Source organism: Magallana gigas, chromosome 8 (genome assembly GCF_963853765.1).
Source record: "Magallana gigas chromosome 8, xbMagGiga1.1, whole genome shotgun sequence".
NCBI classification, from domain to species: Eukaryota; Metazoa; Mollusca; class Bivalvia; order Ostreida; family Ostreidae; genus Magallana; species Magallana gigas.
In genome coordinates, this window is record NC_088860.1 from 32686966 (window position 1) to 32708784 (window position 21819).

General features: G+C 32.9%; 2 protein-coding genes across 3 annotated transcripts; one reads left to right on the top strand and one right to left on the bottom strand.

The window, feature by feature from the left end:
* Window positions 1-471: 471 nt before the first annotated feature.
* LOC105344500 (uncharacterized) lies at window positions 472-17634 on the bottom strand. Of its 2 annotated transcripts, none has more exons than XM_066068279.1 (12): window positions 17493-17634; window positions 12343-12830; window positions 11796-11891; window positions 10590-10816; window positions 10062-10254; window positions 9863-9951; window positions 4277-4484; window positions 3865-4122; window positions 3394-3492; window positions 2979-3214; window positions 1069-1276; window positions 472-968 (listed from the first exon to the last, which is right to left on the bottom strand). In XM_066068279.1, the coding sequence occupies exons 2-12, from the start codon at window positions 12812-12814 to the stop codon at window positions 853-855; spliced, it is 2202 nt and encodes a 733-aa protein (XP_065924351.1). In that variant the 5' UTR covers window positions 12815-12830; window positions 17493-17634; the 3' UTR covers window positions 472-852. The 2 variants fall into 2 exon arrangements, with proteins under 2 accessions (XP_065924351.1, XP_065924352.1); XM_066068280.1 differs by lacking the exon at window positions 17493-17634 and adding an exon at window positions 15046-15169.
* Window positions 14034-21039, top strand: LOC105335920 (sulfotransferase 1C4). The gene is made up of 6 exons (XM_034474786.2): window positions 14034-14298; window positions 16733-16959; window positions 17501-17630; window positions 17945-18039; window positions 18452-18629; window positions 20775-21039. Exons 1-6 carry the CDS (start codon window positions 14148-14150, stop codon window positions 20885-20887), a joined length of 894 nt encoding a protein of 297 aa, XP_034330677.2. The 5' UTR covers window positions 14034-14147; the 3' UTR covers window positions 20888-21039.
* The last annotated feature ends 780 nt before the right edge of the window (window positions 21040-21819 follow it).

Below are 21819 nucleotides of genomic sequence, written 5' to 3' on the forward strand. Positions count from 1 at the left end.
GGGGTGTGAAAGCTTAACACGATACAAGATACCGGGCGTTATCAAAAAGGAGGACAAAGATTAAATTAAACGCAGTTTCGACCAGCGGTAAAATAAACTCAAAAATCTTAGTTTATTATAAACGTTTAAATAAAATTTAAATCATTTGTTAAGGCTAAAAGATGGAACTGAATTTTATCTAACGATAAAATCTAAAATCTTCATCCCTGGAGACATTCAACCAATATAAGGAATCTACTTTCTTTGCGCAAAATTTGAACATCCGGTGATGTGATTTTTTTCTTAGAAACTTCTGAATGAAACGGGAAGTTGCGATATGAAAAAATCGATATCCTGAAAGTTTCATTAATTTACCGGACCGCTTTTTTCTACATTTTTTAAAGGATCTAGCAAATTAAATTCTAAACGTTTAAAAATACTAACTATTACATCGTTTCAGTACTTAAGTAACCGTAGCAGTAACAACAATGGTCAAAATATGTTTTCATTTATTAATGCATTGTTAATTTAATTATAAATTTTAATTTACCGTAAATCATAATATAATCAAATATATTCAAAACTGAATAAAATGAAATAAATAAAAGATAGGCAAATAAAGCAATTGAAATATTACAATTATCATTTCTGATAAAATTAATTAATCTATTAACTAACGTTCCATTTTTTAAAAACAGTTATAGTTATTAATGTAATATTCCATAGAGCTAAGTGTTGATGTGCACAACACCGGTATTGGATCCGGAACTGCCCACTTCACCAAAAATTGTTAAAAACAAGAAGAACCGTCCTTTAAAAGGTAATCTGAAATTCTCTGTTTTGAAACAATCTGCGATGTCTTATACATGTATGTTAGCTCTCCTCTTCATTTTGCCTCTTAAGCCAATTTCCGTACTTAGTTTCGTGGTCTTCATTCGAGTCTTTGTCGATTTCTTTCATGATGACGTCAGCCAGCTTCCAATTTTGGTCTAAATATTTAAAAAAAAAACAGCCTCATAAAACTCTGTATAAATATTTCACAGTATATAATATAGAACAAATAAATGAATTTCAAGGCTAGAGACTCACCATCATATTTGATACATCTACATTTATCTTGCATTTCTGCAGGGGTAGCTTTGGACTGTAAAATGGCGGTAATCTGGTCCACGAGTTGGTCCCGCTGTTCGTACATTCGCTGTTTTGATAGTCCTGCTATCATCGAGACGTTCATCTGAGACAATGCATTAATCGGCGTCAACATCTCCCCTGCGAAGTAATAGTCGCACGTCTCACCCTACAACAGATATTTTAGTTTTGTAAATTAAGGAGGTTGGCACCCGAAATAATAGTCATCATGTCAATCACCCCAAAACCACGTAGACATTAAGACGGTGGGGGGGGGGGGGGGGTTAAAATGTTCATTTATTTTATTTGTGACCAATGTTACATGCCATTTTTTTTTTGGAAATATAGGGCCCCAATCAGAAATGATAATTTTCCTGAAATTTTTGCCAAAATTTGACATAGAAATTGATAATTTTAAGAAATAAATTAAAATTTATAGTTTGAATTATTATTTAGTTATGATTTTAAGTAAAAGTTTAAAAATTCTTGCTTTACTTGTGGCTTCAAAGGCCAGTACATAATGAACACAACAACAGATGCTACAAAGTTTTAGAGTAAATAAATTATAACGCAAATAAATTTTTTTATAGTAATGTCATCTTTCCAAAACTTTGCATACAAATAGACATACGTTTGATGAATCATTTAAAAGTAAAACAAGAAGGGGTCACATCTCAAAAATTTGAGATATAAAGCATGAAATAAGCTAAATTTAGGCCAAAATTGGAGTTTTTTCTTAAAGCAATATGAGCTGCATTTTTCATGTTGAATTTTTTTTAACTAAAATGTTCTTTTCTACTAAAATGACAAAAATATCATGGTTTTTAAATTTCTGTTAGCCATATTTTTGTGAAAAACGCCGTTAAGAAGCCTTTCTTGGAGCAAAATTGAATTATTGATTTGCAATAAATTCCTTAGAAGATAAATATTTCCTTTGACAAAAATTAATGATTTTTTCAAACCTTATTAATCATAAAAGTTTAAGTTACATGCAGACTTATCATACTAGAAGGTTTTTGCAGCAAAATAAAATTCTAAAAAATACAGCTCACATTGTTTTAATTTCTATGAAATATAAGGTAAATATGCAAAAATATATCAATAGAAATATCAAAATATTGTTTAAATATGTTTTAGAACATCATGAATATATCGTTATACACAAACTATCTAGAAGTTTGGTCTGCGCTGAAAATTAGGAAGCTCTAGTTATGAAAATTGTTTGTTTCCTTTTGAAAACATTACGCCACAAAATATAGTCCCTTATTAAAGTCTGTAAAAATGTAATTTTTTTCAAAACAATTTAATTCAATATAGTTTATCTGGCATTGTAAAATTTAAATATACTACTAGAATTATTAATATGTGATGCAGAATTTTCAGAATAGAGGTGACCCAAAATGGCTACCCAAAACCTAAGGAGCGAACCTCTTTAAGATAATTCGCATTCACCGAGTATTTTCTCCATGATTATGAAAAAAAAGGATGCGATTGATCTGACAGTTACATAGTACCATATATGATATGTGGTCTCAAAAATATTTATTAAATACCAAAAGTTGTGAATTTTGCTGCGTGTTAATTCACCAGATTAAATGTTCATTCGATTGCAATAGTTTGCATCAATTTGATAGAAGCGTTGGTCACTAATATAGGTATTCTTGAAACTCGTATGTGATTTTTACTACATACACGAAAATTGATACCCACGAATATCAACAACACCGCAGACTTAGTACAATTATAAGACTGTGATATTCTGATAACTAAAAAACAATAAAAACTCCTTAAAATTTTTTTTAATCTTCTAAAAGTTTTCACATTTTCTGTTTTTTATCAATAATGAAAAAAACAATTAGTAAGTTATTTACCTGTATTCTGTAAAGTTTGCACGAAAACACTTTCTTGGTGGCGTTCATTTGTTTCTCTATAGGTTTAATTTCCAAAGGGGGTTGTATTCTTTCATCTATCTCATGCAGTAACGGTTTAAAATTACAACTTTCGGGGACCAACTCTAGCAAGTGTTTTGAAACTTTAAATTCTCTACTTGCTGTGAGTTTCCTAATATCATCCTGTGCCATTCTATGTTGCAGGCGTTCGTTAAAATCTTTAAAAAAATTATAAACATTAAGATTCCTGTTTCAAGTTATCATTGTACAAATTAAGGTTTTGCACAGTAAAAACAACCACTCTCTCTCTCTCTCTCTCTCTCTCTCTCTCTCTCTCTCTCTCTCTCTCTCTCTCTCTCTCTCTCTCTCTCTCTCTCCCCTTTAATTTTATACATACCTGGCAACACATGCCTTAGATAATTGACATGGAATGCCCAAGCTAATCCGAACGCTACATTACCTACTGGTACCTGGGATTTCAGAGATATTACATCACCTGGGAATCATTAAAAAAGAAAAACCTCTGAATCAATGCAATGTTGCTTTTCCCCTCCCCTACTATGACAATGTGATACTGTAACAAGATAAACGTCAAAAGGTTGCTTTCTAGATTATTTACGTCTATTATAAACAGTAAATAAATTGTTTACACATAAAACTGGTATTTAAAAAATGAAAATTGTCACATATCACACCACATGTTGCTTTCTATATGTAGATTATTTACATCTATTATAAACAGTAAATGAATTGTTTACACATAAAACTTGTATTTAAAAAATGAAAATTGTCACATATCACACCCATTCACATATCACACCACATGACATGTTGCATCACAATCACATTAATAGTGAAAGCGACATACCCTTAATGATTTCAAATATCCGTTCTTCAAAGGATGGTTCGTTAACGATATCGATATACGTGACCCATTGAATGAAGTTTGGAATATATGAGCTATCAACGTCCTTCAGTAAAATGACGATTTTTAAATGATTTTTCTCTATACACTTATTTAGAAGTGCTGCCAGCCAGAATTCGATAAACCTTTTCTTCTTAATGGTGTTATTAGATATCAAGCAACAAACCCATCTCGCTTCTTTCACTCTTTCTTCTACCACATCTGAAATATCAAATAATCAAAGTACTGAAACGAAATGACGCCTAAATAATACACTGACATGGCGGAAGCGCCATAGTCAAAGGGTGCTTCAAAAACACACTTAATTTTATTATTTATAACACCAACATTATTGAAATTTCAAAACGGAATTAACCTGGTGAGTCGATGGGTGGTCGAGCAATTGAACAACGAATGTTTTTGTCTTCCAAGAAACCCCGGATGCTATTGATAGTTTTGTTATCCGGGTTCTTACTGTGAGACATACTCTTGCTTTCATGCGCATCAGAGTCGCTGTAAAGAAAGCAGACATCCTTGGAATAAGCTGGTCTGTTAGGGTCATAAAGGCCAGGGGGCTTCTCACCCTGAAAATAAAAAAAAAAATGATGAGCAAGATCGCCACCAAGCGTAGCATTCACGCGCGACATAAATGAATAGGAAATGAAATAGCAAAATGATTTATGTGATCATGAATGAAAAACTGACGATTATCTTTCAATATTATTAGTAGTAGTTTAATGGCGTATACATTACATACATTGCCATAGCATACAATTTAACAGTACTTTACAATAATTGTGGGTACAGGTGGGAGGCAGGTTATATAAAAAGGTATAAAGTGGATGAAAAAATATCAAAAAAGACCAACAAAGCAGTAGTTATATATAAACTTAATTTACGCTTATTATCCACAAGCTTTTGTACACTAAACCAAACTTACACACAACTAACATGCAACACATGTACAGTGCCTATGTCCATTTTTACCTTTTGATCCAGTGCTCTTTATAACAATAAATCGCTTTATATTATAATACCCCTTTAACCAAATGTTTTAAGGAACAAAAACCATTTTAATCCCAAGCTCTGGTAACAAAAAACTGTTTTATCCCATCATCTATGCAACCTTTTCTTTTTACATTTACATGTTTATCATGAGGCCAAAATCAACCTATCAAAGTGGATGCTACGAGTGAATCCCCTCCGTATTAAGTTGTCCAAGAGGATGAATATCATTTAATTTTAGGGGACCGGTTCTCGTTTTTGTGGATAGACCAGGAAATGATAATTTGTGAGGTTAATGAATTATTAGCAGGTTATGAAAAAATGTGAGTAAAATTTATTCATAGTGTACGGAAGACCGTTGACGCCACCTAAAAAATATATTATCTTTTTAGCGACCGCCACAAAGATTAGGTGCCGGTCTCAAGATAAAATTGGAGTAATTTTTACTTGTAATTTTTATATGCGCGTGGTGTGAACATTTAAACAATAAAATGCTTTCTTTCGTGATTTATTCGGGATATGAAGGTAGCGACATTGCAGAAAAAATACATAACCCGTGTTAGCGGGTTATGTAAAAAAAATTCTGCAATGATCGCTATCTTCATAACCCGAATGAATCATCAAAGAACGCATTTTATTGTTTATATTAACATCTTTCTTTTAGCTTATTTATATGTAACTGATTATCAAAGTTAGTAAAATTCACTAAATTACTGTTAATCTATAAAAGTACGTTAGCTGAAAGAAACAGCAAAATCGTCTCTTGTAAGACTAAATTTCAGTCCAACATCATCATGATTATTTCATGCAGTCCGTGATCTTTATTAGGTCGCTATAGATTTTGACCAATCGCTAAACGGGGTGTCAAATTGAATTTCAGTCCTGTCACTTTCATGTCAGTTTCAGGCGCTGTAGATTTCGACCAATCGATAAATGGGGCGTGTAGATTTTAGTCTGGCTGTTTCTATAGAGCTATAAATTAACTATAAGTTTCCGTAAGAAATAGAGGAAATAATATTTGGTAGATGTAAATATAATCATATGGACCCCTGCAGAGATTTATGCTATTGTTGCCAAAAACTTTTGGATTAAAAAATGCACAAGGGCTTAACTCGACAGAGGGTTAAAATCATTTATCTTTTATATACATCAATAATATTGCAATATAAAAATGTTTGCCAAAATACGAAACATATTGATACTAGAGGTATGTTGCAAAAAAAATGGTTCACTCTGTCACAGATCAAAGATATTTTTGGCCGTTGTTAGAACTACATGTATACTCTTGGTCGAAATAAAGAGATAAATTGAAAATGAAGTTCGGAGAGGTTTTTTTAAAAATCGATTCTGTTGACATAAGTCTATTGGGTGTTTTTTTCTTACTTAGATGACATATAGACTGAAATATTATCTAATTTTGATGGCAGATCTGGAAAGGAATCAAGAATTGTAACGATGAAGAAATTATAAGAATGAGAAATAGGAATAAAGTAGATATCTTTTTTCTATTTATAAAAAAAGGTTTTTGGACTGTATTTTTTTTATGAGCAACAGTGCAACTTTGAAGTAATATTGCAGTCCTGAACTAACAATAAACCTATGCGCAAGCTGAAAAGAGGCCGAAATGGCGGCTGCCAAAACCGTATCAGCTGGCCGCCAAATTATTAAGTAGCGGCTGCCAAAATTATTTATTTTTTCACATGACACAACTGGTTTCCGTAAATAAGAACTTTTTTGTTAAAATTTCTAATTACTAAGTATGCCGACGACACACTCAGGTATTCTCTCAGAAATATTCACTTGGATATTTAAAAGAATGAACTGAATATTTTTTGTAATATTATTAATAAAATTGAAAATGATTTTGATTAGAATAAACGAGAAATTAAAATGTTAAATACACTGGAGCTGTATTTACTAGTACCTTATACCTCGTTAAAAAAGACAAAAGAGTATGCATCTAAAAAAAAAGCTACAGAAGCTGATAAACAAAGCTAATAAAACGTGCATTTACTTCACTTTTTCCTAATATTTAGATAACTTAGAGTAAATCTTCTAGTTATTAATTTACATGTGTATAATTTTATATCCATACCTGTTTCCTCTGTGAACATGTCAAATGTAAATATTTCATTGTAATTGTTTTTAAATTTCTGTGGAGATCTAGAATGTCAGAATAGAAGATCAATATACGGACTTTTCAATTATAATGATGATCAATTCATAATGCTACGTTCCCACTATCACGATTCGCGGCGCAATTGCAACCGCGGTCTTAAAAAGTATATAGTAATCGTATAGTAATCGCATCAAATCTCACAAGATCATTAGGTATGTCATGGCAATCGTGTTAATCATAGAACATTAATTTGTCTTACTGTCAAAAAATATATACCATCAACATAATTTTATTTCATTCGTAATAATTCGTTATCATCGTATCAGATCGCATTGCATCGTTACTAAGCGCAGCCCGTCGCATTTAATCGTGGCCCCCTCCTAATCGTATTAATTAATCTGGATCAATGTTGGAGTGACAAACACCACGCTGCGCTACGTTTAGTTAAGATGTACCACAATGGTCAGTCGGGCTAAATGGATATATTGTGGGGTCGAATTGTATCAAATCGTAATCATCTTCCATCTTGATCGTAAAAAAAAATCGCCATCATTATCATACGCCATCGCAACAAAGAACATCGGTTCGTGATGCACGTATCGTAACGTATACGAACGTATTTGCACAAACACAAGCGTCCCTAATCGGAGACTCGTTTCGTGTTCAAAACAGATCAAGATCATATCGTGAATTCTCTCTAGACAATCTTATCCAAACAAATTTTATTGTATCTAAACGAGCAATACGATCGTTACAGATGACGTCACCTGAAATGTGTCTGTCGTGCCCGCATCGTATTCAAGCTCAACAAATCGCACAACGACTTATAGACTCGCATCACCTTTTACCTAACCTCCTTTTTAGAATTATAGAGAATTTGTAAGATAGTTACGATCTATTTGTCAATCAATGTGTTCGTAACAGATCGCACGACAGTGGGAACTTAGCATAAACTTAAAAGAATCACCTTGTGTTTTAATATCTTTAGCTTCAAAACTCAGAATGTCTAGAATTGATTTTTTTCCTTGATTCATGTAAAGCGTTATTAAACAAAAATTACGAGGAAACGTTTTAAACCAATATTCCGGTAAATTAATTTTGTTGTATATGTACATTTCAATTCGCGTACGAATGTGAGATCTTACTAAAGGAAACGTGAACAAATCCTTCACAAAACAAGAGGCCAATAGGCCTTAACGGTCACCTGAGTAGCATATAACCCATACACAAACTTGTCGAGGAGTCTCATATATGCATTTATTTAGGTTTCATTCTGGAGTAGAAAAATTATAAATTTGTAATGACGACCACCTCTCTGCCTAAAATCTTTTAAAAGAACTATGTAACCTAATATTTTGGCGAAAAACTTAAAGATCTGGTCTACAAAATCATGAATTCAGTTTTCCTTTCAGGTGTGTGGGAGTAAAGAAGATAAGAAGACAAGTACATTATACGCATTAACACATATACATCCATTTTGGCCCTGCCTTAGAGTCACATCCCATACTTCAGGGAACATTAAAATTTCAGTAGAGGACTTCCTGGTTAACATAATTATGAAGTCAGTTTTTCATACAGATGTGTGAAAATAGAGAGGAAGATTTTTAAACATTATATGCCTTAACACTATATTGCCATATCCCCCCCCCCCCTCCATGTCCTGAACCCCTGACCCACGGGGCCATGAATTTCACAATTTAGGTAGAGGAGTTAGTGGACATCATAACCATGTATTCAATTTTTTTGCCCACTTGTGTGGTAGTAAAGAAGAAGATTTTTTAAGATTTAATACATTTTTACTATATGACCATATTGGCCCAAACCTGGAGCCTGAACCCTAACACAGGGGTCATAAATGTCACAATTTTGGTGGAAGACTTAAGGACATTATAACCAGGCATTTAGTTTTTAACAAATATATATGGGAGTAGAGAAGAAGATTTTCTAAGATTTATTACAGCTTACCTATATGGCCATATTGGCCCCACCCTAGAGCCTGAACCCCTGACACAGGGGTCATGAATTCCACAATTTTGGTAGAGGGCTTCACGGACATCATAATCATGCATTTAGTTTTTAACAAATATATATGGAAGTAGAAGATTTTCTAAGATTTAATACATGTTTACTATATGGCCATATTCGCCCCACCCTAGAGCCAGAACCCCTGACCCAGGGGCCATGATTTTCACAATTTTGTTAGAGGGCTTCATGTCATGGACATCATAACCATGCAACCAGTTTTTTCTTCACATGTATGGGAGTAAAGAAGAAGATTTTTGAAAATTTTGCCTTTTTGGGCATATGTGGCCCCACTTGTGGTGCCCCAGGGGTGTTAGAGCCACGAATTTCACTATTTAGATTCCTCTTACCATAGAGATGCCTCACACCAAAAATGGTAACAATTAGCCTTGTAGTTTTTAAGAAGAAGTTAAAAATGTAAAATTGTTAACGCACAACGGACGACGCACGACGACGGATGAAAACAGATAGCAACCTAAAAATATAATCTAACGATTTTTTAAGTAATGAGTCAAACAATCAGTATAATGCTGCTTATCTAACTAGATAAATGTGTCCTCTATGAATTGCTTTTAATATCATTCGAGCATCTATGATTTAGAACTTTAGATAACTGTTTTCTGTAAAATGAAACATATATGTACCTTAATAATTGTAGTTTCTTTTTTTTTCTTTTTTTTCAGTCTAAACTTATTACTTGATGTATCTACATGTAACTTTTTTAATCTCTATAATGAACATGTTTATACGTCGTAATATTAAAAATCTAAAATTTGCAGTTTGTATCAAATATCAACAATAGTGAATTGATCATACCACCGGTTTCAGAAAGGTTTCTTCTATAGCGCTCCGGACCCCTTTGAACAAAACTCTAGACGGAGTACTTTCCTCATCTTTCCCTTCGTCTAAAATGAAGGAACGATGATACAAATGAACAAACTTCCAAACAGTTGTACGAAAAGAATGTCCAAAATCTCGACTACCAGACAATGCCTGTTATACTCATCTTGCTTACCGTCGAACACCAAGACTTTTGCTCTTCCGAAGCATTCCTGATTTCTTGTGTGGTTTAATAGTTCTTCTGTCTTGTATTTGAACCTTTCCACTTCCGTTCTTCGCTGAAGTGGAGTTAGAAGGTTCAGAACTTCGTCTGTTATCAAGCCGAGAGCACACAGGGCGCTTGGGTACTCAGCGCAGCAGAAATATTCCTAACGGAAAAGTATCAACCTTTTTATAATTATTAATTTATGGTGGGGGAGGGGGGGGGGGTTAAGCACTACCCACATTTCCTTTCAGAAAAAAATTAGGAACCTTTTCTTTTTTTATGGAGAATTTGTTCGAGTGGTTTGTTTTTTCTCTATTCTTCTCAGAGGTGTTTCTTGTGCTTTTATGTTAGTAGGTCTATTATCAAATTAAAAGTAGATATTTTTTGGCATTGTTCATAAAAAAATCAAAAGGCAAATTACACACTGCCAGTTTGAAACCAATCTGTATGCAATATATTATCACATTAAAATTTTCTGAATCAATTTATCTTTCTTACCTCATCTTTGCCATTTTCGTTCTTCCCGTTGACCTTGTAAATGGTCGGTGTGTATTTACGGCCATTCATTTCGATCACAACTCTACCCATATTCTGAACGTTCGGGTCTATATCCGCTATGTCTCTTTGCCCCTTTGCGCTCAGCGGACAAAGCATGAAAAATACTGTGGACATTTTGCCGAGGTTGTTTTGGAATATATCCGATTTTTGTATATATTGAGCTAGAACTACAAAAAATAATAAATAAATAAAATCATATTTTGAAAGTACATGTAGTTTAAATTTTTAACATACATGTTATTCATCAAGTTATTTAACAAGAACGTAATTTTTATAGGAAATATAAAAAATACGAAAAAAAATTAAATTATTTTGTGATAGTATATGTACTTTTTATTTTTAACATAGCCTACATGTAATTCGTCAAGTTATTTAACAAGAACGTTAATTTTATAGAAAATATAAGAACTACGAGAAAAAAAATTAATCATATTGTGATAGTACAGTCATGGAGTTTTTATTCTTAACATCTTTTGTCAAAGTTATTTAAAGAACAACATTTTTATGAAAAGCATAAATTGTCTAGTTATTTTTGTTGGTCTTCAAATTGATATAATTATTTAAATCCACCAAGTATTATTCCCTCTATTTCTTAGGAAAACTAATAGTTAATTCATAGCTCTATAGAAACAGCCAGACTGAAATCTACACGCTCCGTTTATCGATTGGTCGACATCTACGGCAGCTGAAACTGACAAGAAAGTGACAGGATTGAATTTGACACGCCCTGTTTATCGATTGGTCGAGACCTACAACTACCTAAGAAAGATCACGGACTGCACGAACTAACCATGGTGATGTCAGACTAAAAGTCTCACTGGAGACGATTTGGCTGTTTCTTTTAGCTAACGTACTTATGTACAGTAACAGTAATTTAGTGAATTTTACTTACTTTTTACGCTCAATTTATTAATTAGTTAAAATAAAGATGTTAATATAAACAATAAAATGCTCACTTTGGTGATTCATGTGGGTTATGAAGGTAGCGATCATAGCAGAAAAAAATTTACATAACCCACTAACGCGGGTTATGTATTTTTTCTGCAATGTCGCTACCTTCATATCCCAAATGAATCACCAAAGTGAACATTTTATTGTTTAATTAAAACAGAAAGACAAGACAGTTAAAGTATATGACAAATGTACCTGGTAGAATATTCTTTAAATATCCAGCGAAGTGTGACCATGCCATTCCCACGGCAAAGTTTCCGGCCGGGAGAAGCTGGTTTAAAGATACCTCTCCTGTATAAAGCACAAATAATTCAACAACTTTATTATTATATAACTTACACCGAAAACAAACTCACTTTTGATCTCCGTCTTATCTCGCTTTGTAATATCCCTTTTGTAGAAATAAAAAAATAAGTAGAAGAGATGAAAAGTAGTGCTGGACCTCATGCAAGTATTCATACATTGGACAACAATAAAGAATTCGGGTTCAAAAGCCGTAAAACTTGGACGAGCTCACTTTTGATCTCATTCTCGCTTTTTTTTTTAATTGGAATATATGATGGTAAAGAATGATTTGAGATAAAAAAAAAAAAAAAAAAAAAAAAAAACCCACCACCATATTATTATTTTATAAATTCGTCTAGGTGTTATTATAGTCAGTAACTGATTTTGCTGGAAATAACTCCTTAGATGGATACATAAAAAATGGAAGAATTATCCGGCAAGGTGTGATAACACGTACGTTTCAAGGTCTTGCAAACCGTCTCCATGCAGCGTTCGTGATAATTGTCGACTAGAACCATTTGCGTGGCTTGTTGAAGGAAGGGAATTTCCGGCAGCTCTTGGACGGACATTCCATCTATCAGGAGAACCATGAGGGAGAGCCTTCCCGTCTGTAGACACTGTTCCAAAGCTAGATAGGTCTCCAGGGAAAAGTCAATGTTCTTAGCACTCTCTGATAGAATTAGAAGAGTTTTCTTACTGTTCTTTATAGCCTTTGCAATGTTTTTGTACTGATGTGCCGCCATGGGCGTTGAGATGGCAGGGCGAATGAATTTTAATTTTAATTGTTCAAAATTGGATAAAATGGTTTTCTCGATTCTATATGCATCCTCTGGCTTGAAAAAGATTGTGACGTCACTGTCTTCCATATCCTTCTTCCATTGTGAATCCTCATCACTTGACTCATCACCCGGTGTCGGCGCTTCCGCCATTTTGAATGGAACTGTTCTATATAAATGAAAAAAAAATATAAAATTATCATAGATATATATACTAGTATATTATGGGTTTTTTAAAAAGATGATAAGGATTTAACTTTGTTTAATCTTCTTTTATGGCTAAGTGTAAAACAAAATCTTAAACATAGTAGTTACGTATTTTCTCTTCTATATAAAATCGGACCAAGCAGCTTTAAGAAATCAAATTGTGTTTATACAGCTACTGACACAATTCGTTAAACAAATCGTAGACATATTTATCTATCCCAAATGATTCAAACATTATTCGAATACATTTACCAATAATAAATAAAGTTTACAGTATCAGATGGAGTAACGTCACATTTTAATGCTTTTAGGGTTATTGATTAGACCTGGATTATTTCATGGTGGACCGAAAGTTTGGGTAAATTGAGAGTAATTACTGAAATTGCTGTAACTTTCCTTACATGGTAGCATTGGCTGTTCCTTCTATACAACGTACTGATGAAAAATATAATGTACGTTTATATGAATCATATATCATCTATGAATAATTGAGGAGAGATTTTTAGCGAGAGATACAATTTTATATTTTTTTTTGGTGGTTCATGCGGGACATGTATGCACATTCACATGTAGCAATCTTTGCAGAAAAAAATTATGTAATCTGCTGTTTAAGCGGGTTTTGTATATTTCGGCAGTGTGAGACTTTCATACTTCCATGAACCGCTAAAGCATTTATTTGTTTAGATATTTCCTACTTGCATTTCTTTTATCTATCAATATCGGTATTCATTTCAATTATACGAAACGCTTAAAAGCTTCGTTCTAGTTGCTGCCATTAGGCTGGTAATTAGTTAACGAGGGATTGATATCGACTCTATTCACTGCAGAAATGCATTTCACGTGTTAGACCTATACATGCACATAGATCCCGATGGTCGGTAGCTTTGAGAAATGATGCTAAATGATTTTATGCTCAAAAGCGTCCATAAAAATAAATATCCATTACTAAAACCCATTTTATAGCGTCAATAGACATTTTCATTCCTTACTGAGCAGAACAAAACTTGATTGCAATTGAGCCGCGTACGGTTCTAAAAACGGCCAAAAAAATCTTTGAACTGTGTTTAGAGAGGTCTAAGGGGTTTTTTTCTTCATTGCAAAAGCTTTGCAATGATTGATTGATAGACAAGAAGCTTTTCCGAGCGTAATATCCGGCTGTGCGACTTAATGATAAAAAAAATCTTCGACCGCCAAACGTAAATAGCCATGGAATGTCTACTTCTGCTGACAACTGCAACAGAAGTGAAGGACTTTTGGATGTCACCAAGTCTGAGATAAAATGGAGAGGAAGTTTGCGCACGTTTTGCCGGGAGAACACATCTACAAAGGACGTCTGTTTTTCGGGTATTCGCCGCCAGAGATTTTAGACGCGGTGAAGAATTTTAACGTCAGGGAAGATGACGTTTTTATTGTGACGTATCCAAAAGCAGGTATTTTTTTTTTAAATTTAGTTTAGCAATTGCAATGAATAAACAAAGGAAATAAAATAAAAACTGCATTAAAATCGAGGTCTAAGCTACTTTTATACGGAAGGAAATATTCTATAAAATCGTTATCAAATCAACATTACAAAGGCTCAAATTTCAGGAAATAACTTAAGTGGTCGCTTTTTCATCAGATGTTTTTTAGCGTTTTAATTATTTATTAATTTAATTAACAAAATATACTTCCGATAGAATTGGAAAACAATTATCATTAAATAGATAGATGAATATCTAAATTCAAATGATATGTAGGATAAGTGATGACATCAAACATTCTCATCAATTTAAATTGCGCAATAAATAAAGAACAATTCTCTTTTATTAAACAAAAATAAAAATCAACAAGTAAATTTCGATTGAATTCATTATCTTATTTAATTAATTCATTTTATTAAGATAGGCATAATGGAAAGCTTACATTATTCTGCAGATGTAAAAAAGATTTACTTACTGTAAAAATAAAATATACATGTATCAATTTAGGTTTTTAATTAGTTGTAAAGTAATAACTATTTTTAGAGGGAAGTCAACAACAAAAAATGTCAGAAGAGCTAGGCGGTTTCTACTTATTCAAGTAAACGAATACATATACATAAATACACATGTATAGTCCCCTCAGTATAATAGTATTAGATGACATTATCATCGTAATTAGAATTCAGTTTGATTTCTTATTTTACAGAGTTTCCTTACCTTTGTGTATCCAAAGGATGCCAAAAAAATAAAAGCTTGAAAATTTTCAGTGACTGAGAATTTTGTGATCTAAAAATAGTGTCAGCCTGTATTTTGTTTAGTACGGCTATTTTAAGGTACGCGGGGATTTCCGATTCTACTTTCGTTTAAATTCCGTGTTCCATCTAGCACCTGTACTAAAGCAAAAACTTTACACTATGTTTACCGACTTAAACAATACAGGCACGTAGCATCGGGGGTGGGAGGGGGCTGCCCCACCCTCCCCCACCCCACTTTTTTTCACAGCAGATGATTTTGGATGAGACCCCCCCCCCACTTTCAAAAAGGATGCTACGTGCCTGGAAATAGGACATTGTCATAAAAAAGTTTTAGTTTTACAAGTGTTTTATATTGATAATATAAAATATGGTTTTATTCGGCTTTTTAAAATTCTCCTAGAATTTATTTTTTTGTATATTGGATTTAATGAATGGCTTATAAAGTACATTTCAAATTATGTGGTTTTTCAAACATACTAGTGTATTTTGAATCATTTTACTGTCGCTCAAAAAAAAAAAGTTGAAGTAATGTGATGAAGTGTTAAAATAAAGTTTGAATATTTTCTTATCAGTGGATCCCCAATAGGAGTTCAATACAAAATTATAAAGAAAATTTTTTGAATGTAAACGCTATTTATTTAGACCTACATGTACAAGTCATTTTCCTCCAGTGGGAACAGACAGATGTCGGTAATGTACCCAAAAAAATGAACGAGATTTTTTTTTCTATATTTGTTTTAAATAAATGATGACGAACATCAATTTCACATTTCAGATTGCAAATAAGTATTTATAAACACCATTGCAGTGTGAAATTATGTCTGCAAGATGCTCTTTGAAGTTAAACTTTAGTTTCGTTCGTTTATTTGTTGATTTTTTGTTTTTGTTGTTTTGGGTTTTTTTGTTTGCTTGTTTGTTTTTGTTTTTGTTTTGTTTTTGTTTGTTTGTTTGTTTGTTTTTTTTTTTTGGGGGGGGGGGGCTATGGTTGTTTGTTTTTCGGTTTGTTTGGGGTTTATTTTTAAAATAATCATTTTATATATGTTCTCTCTTTTTGACTTTACCATAATTTGCATTTTTTTTCATGCTCATGTACATCATGTACCATTCCATGTTTGAAAAAAAATTCAAATCTGGCTGTAATGCGCTATTTGATTTGATGAATAAAACTTCATCTAATAAACTGCGTTGCGTTTAATATGTCACACGCCACACATCGAAAATATATAAATTCGTTGTATAAATATCGTAAACTGCCCCAACCCTTTTTTTACTCCTTTAAAATAAGGTAGGTGTTAAATTAATTCCATAGATAAACTGACCTGAACTCTTATCAAAAATTTAAAAAATCACCATGTGCAAATAGAAATAGGGAGGGGGAGGTTGGGGTGGGGGGGGGGGGGGCTGGTCCCTTTACTTAAAAAAAAATGTTGATATTTATCTATAGAAAATTGATATGCAGGTAATTAGTCCCGTCCACTATTTTGCCTTTCCCCTCTACTTAAAAGAATGTATTTTTTAATATTTATCTATAGAAAATTAATATACAGGCTAATTAGTCTTGTCCAACTTTTTGCCTTGCCCCGGCCCTCCACTTAGAAAAACCATTCTACGTGTCTCAAAAAAATGACGATTCCAGGTTTTATTAACAGGGACCACTTGGCTACAGGAGATAGTATGGCTGGTCGTCAATGAAGGGAACCTACAGAAAGCCACAGAAACGCAGGTCTACTTCCGGTCGCCATTCCTGGAGTTTAAAGACCTAGTTTTAAACGAAGTCGGGCTGGACCTAGCGGAATCTATGCCCTTCCCGAGGGTCATAAAAACTCATCTTCCCTTAGATCTGGCACCCTCGGGTTTATTTACCAGCAAATGTAAGGTAATGTTTTTACTGCTGTATAAAGTGATCCCCAGGTACCTGAAGCTTTTTCATTCTTTAATTCACATTCTTTAGTATTACATGTATTAGGTTATGGGTACATTTCAAATTAAATAACGTCCGGTTTTATGTATTTTCACCATATCTGGTTTTCTGGTTTTACTTTATTTTTATTGTAAAGATTATGAAATAATTATTTAAAATAAAATGAAATCAAATTTAAAAATATTAATACACTATGTATATATTTTTATATCTTTTTTTTAAAAAAGGGGGGAGGGGGTCTAAAACTAATGCATGCATTAAAAAGTCCAAAGCATAGAGAAAGCAAACCTGCAATAAAATGAAACATGCATGTAGCAAAATGATTTAAATTTTTTTTTTTTTAGAAATCATTTGAAAAAGTTCCTGACAAGATAAAACTAAAATTACTCCCAAACTATATAGTAAAGAAACTATTTCTAAATTCATTGCACGAATAATTGATACCAAGAATTTGTAATTGAAAAAAAAATGAGTTTTTGGTTTATTACCCCCACAGAAGATCGTGCTGTTCAGGAACCCCAGGGATCTGTGCGTGTCCTACTTCCACTTCTATCGGTCCAGCTCCTCCTTTGGAAACTATCAGGGAGACTGGCCAGAATTCCTAGAAATGTTCCTGGACGGACATGGTACTTGTACTGTATATAAGTATAATCTGCATATCTTTTATATATTATTATTAAAGATTTAAAAACTTCCCAGCTAGAGCTTGTATATACATGTATAAAACAAATCTTAATAGATAGAGCGTTAAATCTATATAAAGGCTGTGAATGAAAATTTTCAGTGGCAAAAATAGAATTTAATGTATTATTTCTATGAATAAATTTTTTTTGGTAAATAAATAAACATCTTATGAATCCAGTGATGTAATACTTGTATTCAGCATCTTTATTTATTCTGCAAGAAAACTTTAAGATTTCGGTTTTTTTTTTAAATATAGTCGACCATGGTTCTTGGTTTGATTTTACCAAAGGCTGGTGGTCCAAGAAAGATAACCCCGATGTTCTTATTCTGTTTTATGAGAATATGAAGAAGGTAAGAGGTAATCGTTTTAATGGTTAAAAATAAATTAATTAATAAATGTGTTTACTGACTGACTGAACAGAAAGATCTAAAGACGCTATATAATTCATAATTGGTGACACATTATTTGTAACATAATCTGTAATACATGTACGTTTACCAGGCGGAGAGTCCCGAGAGGGCGACAACTTGTAATCTGTAAAAAAAAATTGTTCCCTTATTTTTTATTCCATTTTCTTCAACACTCTAAATGTAGTTAAGAATTTAAAGAAATTGTCATTGTTAAATCAAGTTGAGATAGGCGTTGCAATATTTTTTTTATTGAATATAAACAACATATTAATTATGTGATATATGTACATGTAGATACAATGTAGGTGCATGCGACGGTCAAGGATAGACTAGCATGTTTTCTTTTCATTAGGATCTGAGATCCGAAATCAAGAAGATAGCTCACTTTGTCGGTAGAAGTAGCGTGTCAGGTGAGATTGTGGACAGTATAGCCGACCATTGTTCTTTTGAGAGCATGCGCAGTAATCCTATGACCAATCACCACGATGTCTATTCCATCGACAAAGAAATCTCCCCTCTTCTAAGAAAAGGTCAATAATCTACAATTAACAGTCACGTAGCATCGTCTTTGAAAGTGGGGTGGGGGACTCAAATCCGTGGGGGGGGGGGGGGGGTGTACCTTAAACTTCAATTTCACTGTTTATTTCCATATTTAAAATCCAATTTTTTACATTGTCCCGTAAAAATGTGGGGGGAGGGGGGAGCAGCTCCATATTAATGCAATTTTTTGTGTGTAAATTTTAGAAAAGCCTTTCCTGCGCAAAAAAAGTGGGGGGGGGGGGGGGGCAGTCCCCCCTGCCCCCCCCCCCCCCCCCCGATCCCGGATGCTACGTGCCTGATTTATACTTGTGTAGTTATGTATTTATGATGTAATACACTTGAAATTTAATAAAAGATACTGAAAATATATAAACCATGCAACAAAACGAGCTTCGGGAAGCACGTAAGCTTTTTGGGAATTTTCATTTCTATTTTTTTTTTTGATATTTTTAAGTAAGGAACGAAAAAAGAGATGAACTAATATCAAATGAATTGCATTATGTGTCATAAAAATGTATGCTTGCAGCTCGCTGAAGCCTAAAATAGCTACATAAACTTCCTTATACTGCTAACGTGAAAATCAGTTTAAAAAAAACTTAATGGTAGGAGAGTGTGTTTTCATGCATTTGAATAGTTGCACGTAAATTCGGTATGGTCATATTGAAGACTTTTTTTTATAGAAAGACCGTGATTTAAACAACTATTGAAAAATGATATTCATGAAGTCAAACAAGCCAACAAACTCTATCGTAAATATATCTAAAGGGAGCTTGTAAAGTGAATTTGAATATCGTGTTAGCCACTCGCAGAAATTTTCGTTTTATGATGCAAATCTATTTGAAATGAAACCTAACTCAGAAATTTGACGTTATAAATTTTAAGATTCTTATTGATAGATCCGCTTTCGAGTAACTTTTGTTTGCTAAAACAATTGTTATCTCATCTTTATGCAGTGGTATCCAATTTCACAAAAGATTTTTAATGTTTTTTTTTTCAAAATAAAATCTAGAATTTTCAACAAACGACAGAATGATTTAGTGTCGACTTCATACAACGGTTACCTTTAGAACATTATTTACACGCACAACACAATAATATTCACAATGAATTAATTAAACACAGCTTTTATTCTTATGCTAGTATTCTTCAGTGCCTCGCACATCCTTAATTAAGTGTTCATATTCAATAATCAAACTAAACCCTTTATTTTGTCGTTGGGTTCCTTTTCTCTTTACGATATATGCCTATAGGAAGGGAGGAGGGGGGGGGGGGAATTCATCTGAAAACGACAAGCGATACAACCTAATAAACTTCTACTTTAATTAACATTAATTTTGTTTATTTCACTGCAGTTTTTATATGCGCCTTCAGTTAAATGAACGTGTGTGTGTGTGTGTGGGGGGGGGGGGATGGGAAGGGGGGGGGGGGTATCTCAAATTTTTTATGTAAATATACGAAAAATGTTTATCTCGACAAAAGTGCCCCACCCTGATGCTATATGCCTGTGATCAACCATTTTACGTAAAAAAAAATTAATTTTAATAAATTCTAGCTGGATGTCTGTAGCTCCCGGTCTGAAAAAAATTCGGATGGACGACCAGGGAGCTCCTGCAGCTAAATTCTGAACATAAGATAATGCGAAAGTACTACATGTAGCAAAGTGACTAAAAGTGACTTTAAAAAATTTTATTTGTAAATGTCTCCACTTGAGCCACCCTGATGTTACGTGCTGCGATCAACCATCATATCAAATAAAAAAAAAATTACCAAAAAAAACCCCAAAAACCAAAACAGAACAAAAAAAAACATATTACATAATTTTTATCAATTCAAGTATAATTCTGAACATCAGATAATACGAAAGTACTAGTAAAGTGTCTGAAAACTTGATTTATGTGTATTTTTCCACTTGGAAAGTTAAGACTATTTTTATTTATTAGTGCTTTGGTAGTAAAATGGATATGGTATTAAAAATATATGTAAAGGACTTAATAATAAATAAGAAAAATTATAAATATTGCATGTACCATAAATAATCTGAAACTAAATTTGCGCATTTTTTTTCTTCTAAAGTCAAATAGATGGAATGATTCTTCAATTTGTTGCATTTATTTTTTGAACGATGTTGTTTTTAGGAATCGTTGGGGACTGGGAGGACCATTTCACAACGGACCAATCAGAACGCTTTGACGCAGAGTATGCCCAGAAAATGGCGGGAACAGAGATCCCGTTCCAGTATCACATTTAGAAAACTTATTATTAAAAAAAAACTGTTCTTTTATACGACAGAGATATTGTAAACTAATTTGTGTTCCATATTTATGTTCAAATGAAGTATTGTAAAAACATGGTACATATATTTACATATTAAATGTGTGTACATAAAATCCCGGTTTTAAAGACATGGGGATGTTATATTATCGTCATAACTATGAATTTCATCCTGGTTTTTAAGCATTATATAGACTGTAAAAAAAGATATAAATATGTTGAAAAAATAATTTTTATTTCATTTACTGAATCGACTTAAGAATTTATATATAGGACATGCTCAACTGCGGGTAATTGAGAATATTATTAAAAAATGTGCATGGGTTTTCCCTTAAACCAACGAATTTCTTGAATGTCATATTTATAGTTATGACGGATGTACGTTCTTGTGCGATTTAACTAAATCTGTGTATAACAACTGCTTTTTACAGACCATTAGAAATTTTTAAAAATTTGAATCGTCTAAAGAATGAATGGTGTCCTTTATAAATATACAATAAATATATGGCAAACAAAATATTTCCAAGAAATACAAAAAAAAAAATTCGAAGAGAAAAACGATGTTTCACGAGTAACCCAAAAATCGGCTATTCTTACAATAAAAAAAATGGAAATTCTAGAAAGGTCTTACATCTGTCTCCAAAATGTCACAAAACAAAGTAGATATTAACATCAAATGGTTACAGCTTTTATTCCATCAACACATCCACTCAGTGATATATGCTATTGATTAAAACATTAAGAAACGCTCAGAACAAATGTTCGCAAATCAGCGCCCAATCATTTGGAAACCCTCGAGGATTACCCATAGTCACTCAGCATCAGTATGCATAGGATGTCAGAGCCGGCAAACAAGGGGTTTAATAAAATTGTTAATTGTACGTCTTGTGCAATTAGTATTTATTTGCT

Coding starts and splice junctions, on each gene's coding strand:
- LOC105344500 (XM_066068279.1), bottom strand. CDS start 12,814: ATGGCGGAAGCGCCGACACCGGGTGATGAGTCAAGTGATGAGGATTCA. Junction 9,952..10,061: donor AAAAGTCTTGGTGTTCGACG/GTAAGCAAGATG, acceptor CCTTCATTTTAG/ACGAAGGGAAAGATGAGGAA. Junction 4,123..4,276: donor ACCACCCATCGACTCACCAG/GTTAATTCCGTT, acceptor TTGATATTTCAG/ATGTGGTAGAAGAAAGAGTG.
- LOC105335920 (XM_034474786.2), top strand. CDS start 14,148: ATGGAGAGGAAGTTTGCGCACGTTTTGCCGGGAGAACACATCTACAAA. Junction 16,960..17,500: donor TATTTACCAGCAAATGTAAG/GTAATGTTTTTA, acceptor TTACCCCCACAG/AAGATCGTGCTGTTCAGGAA. Junction 18,630..20,774: donor CTCCCCTCTTCTAAGAAAAG/GTCAATAATCTA, acceptor TGTTGTTTTTAG/GAATCGTTGGGGACTGGGAG.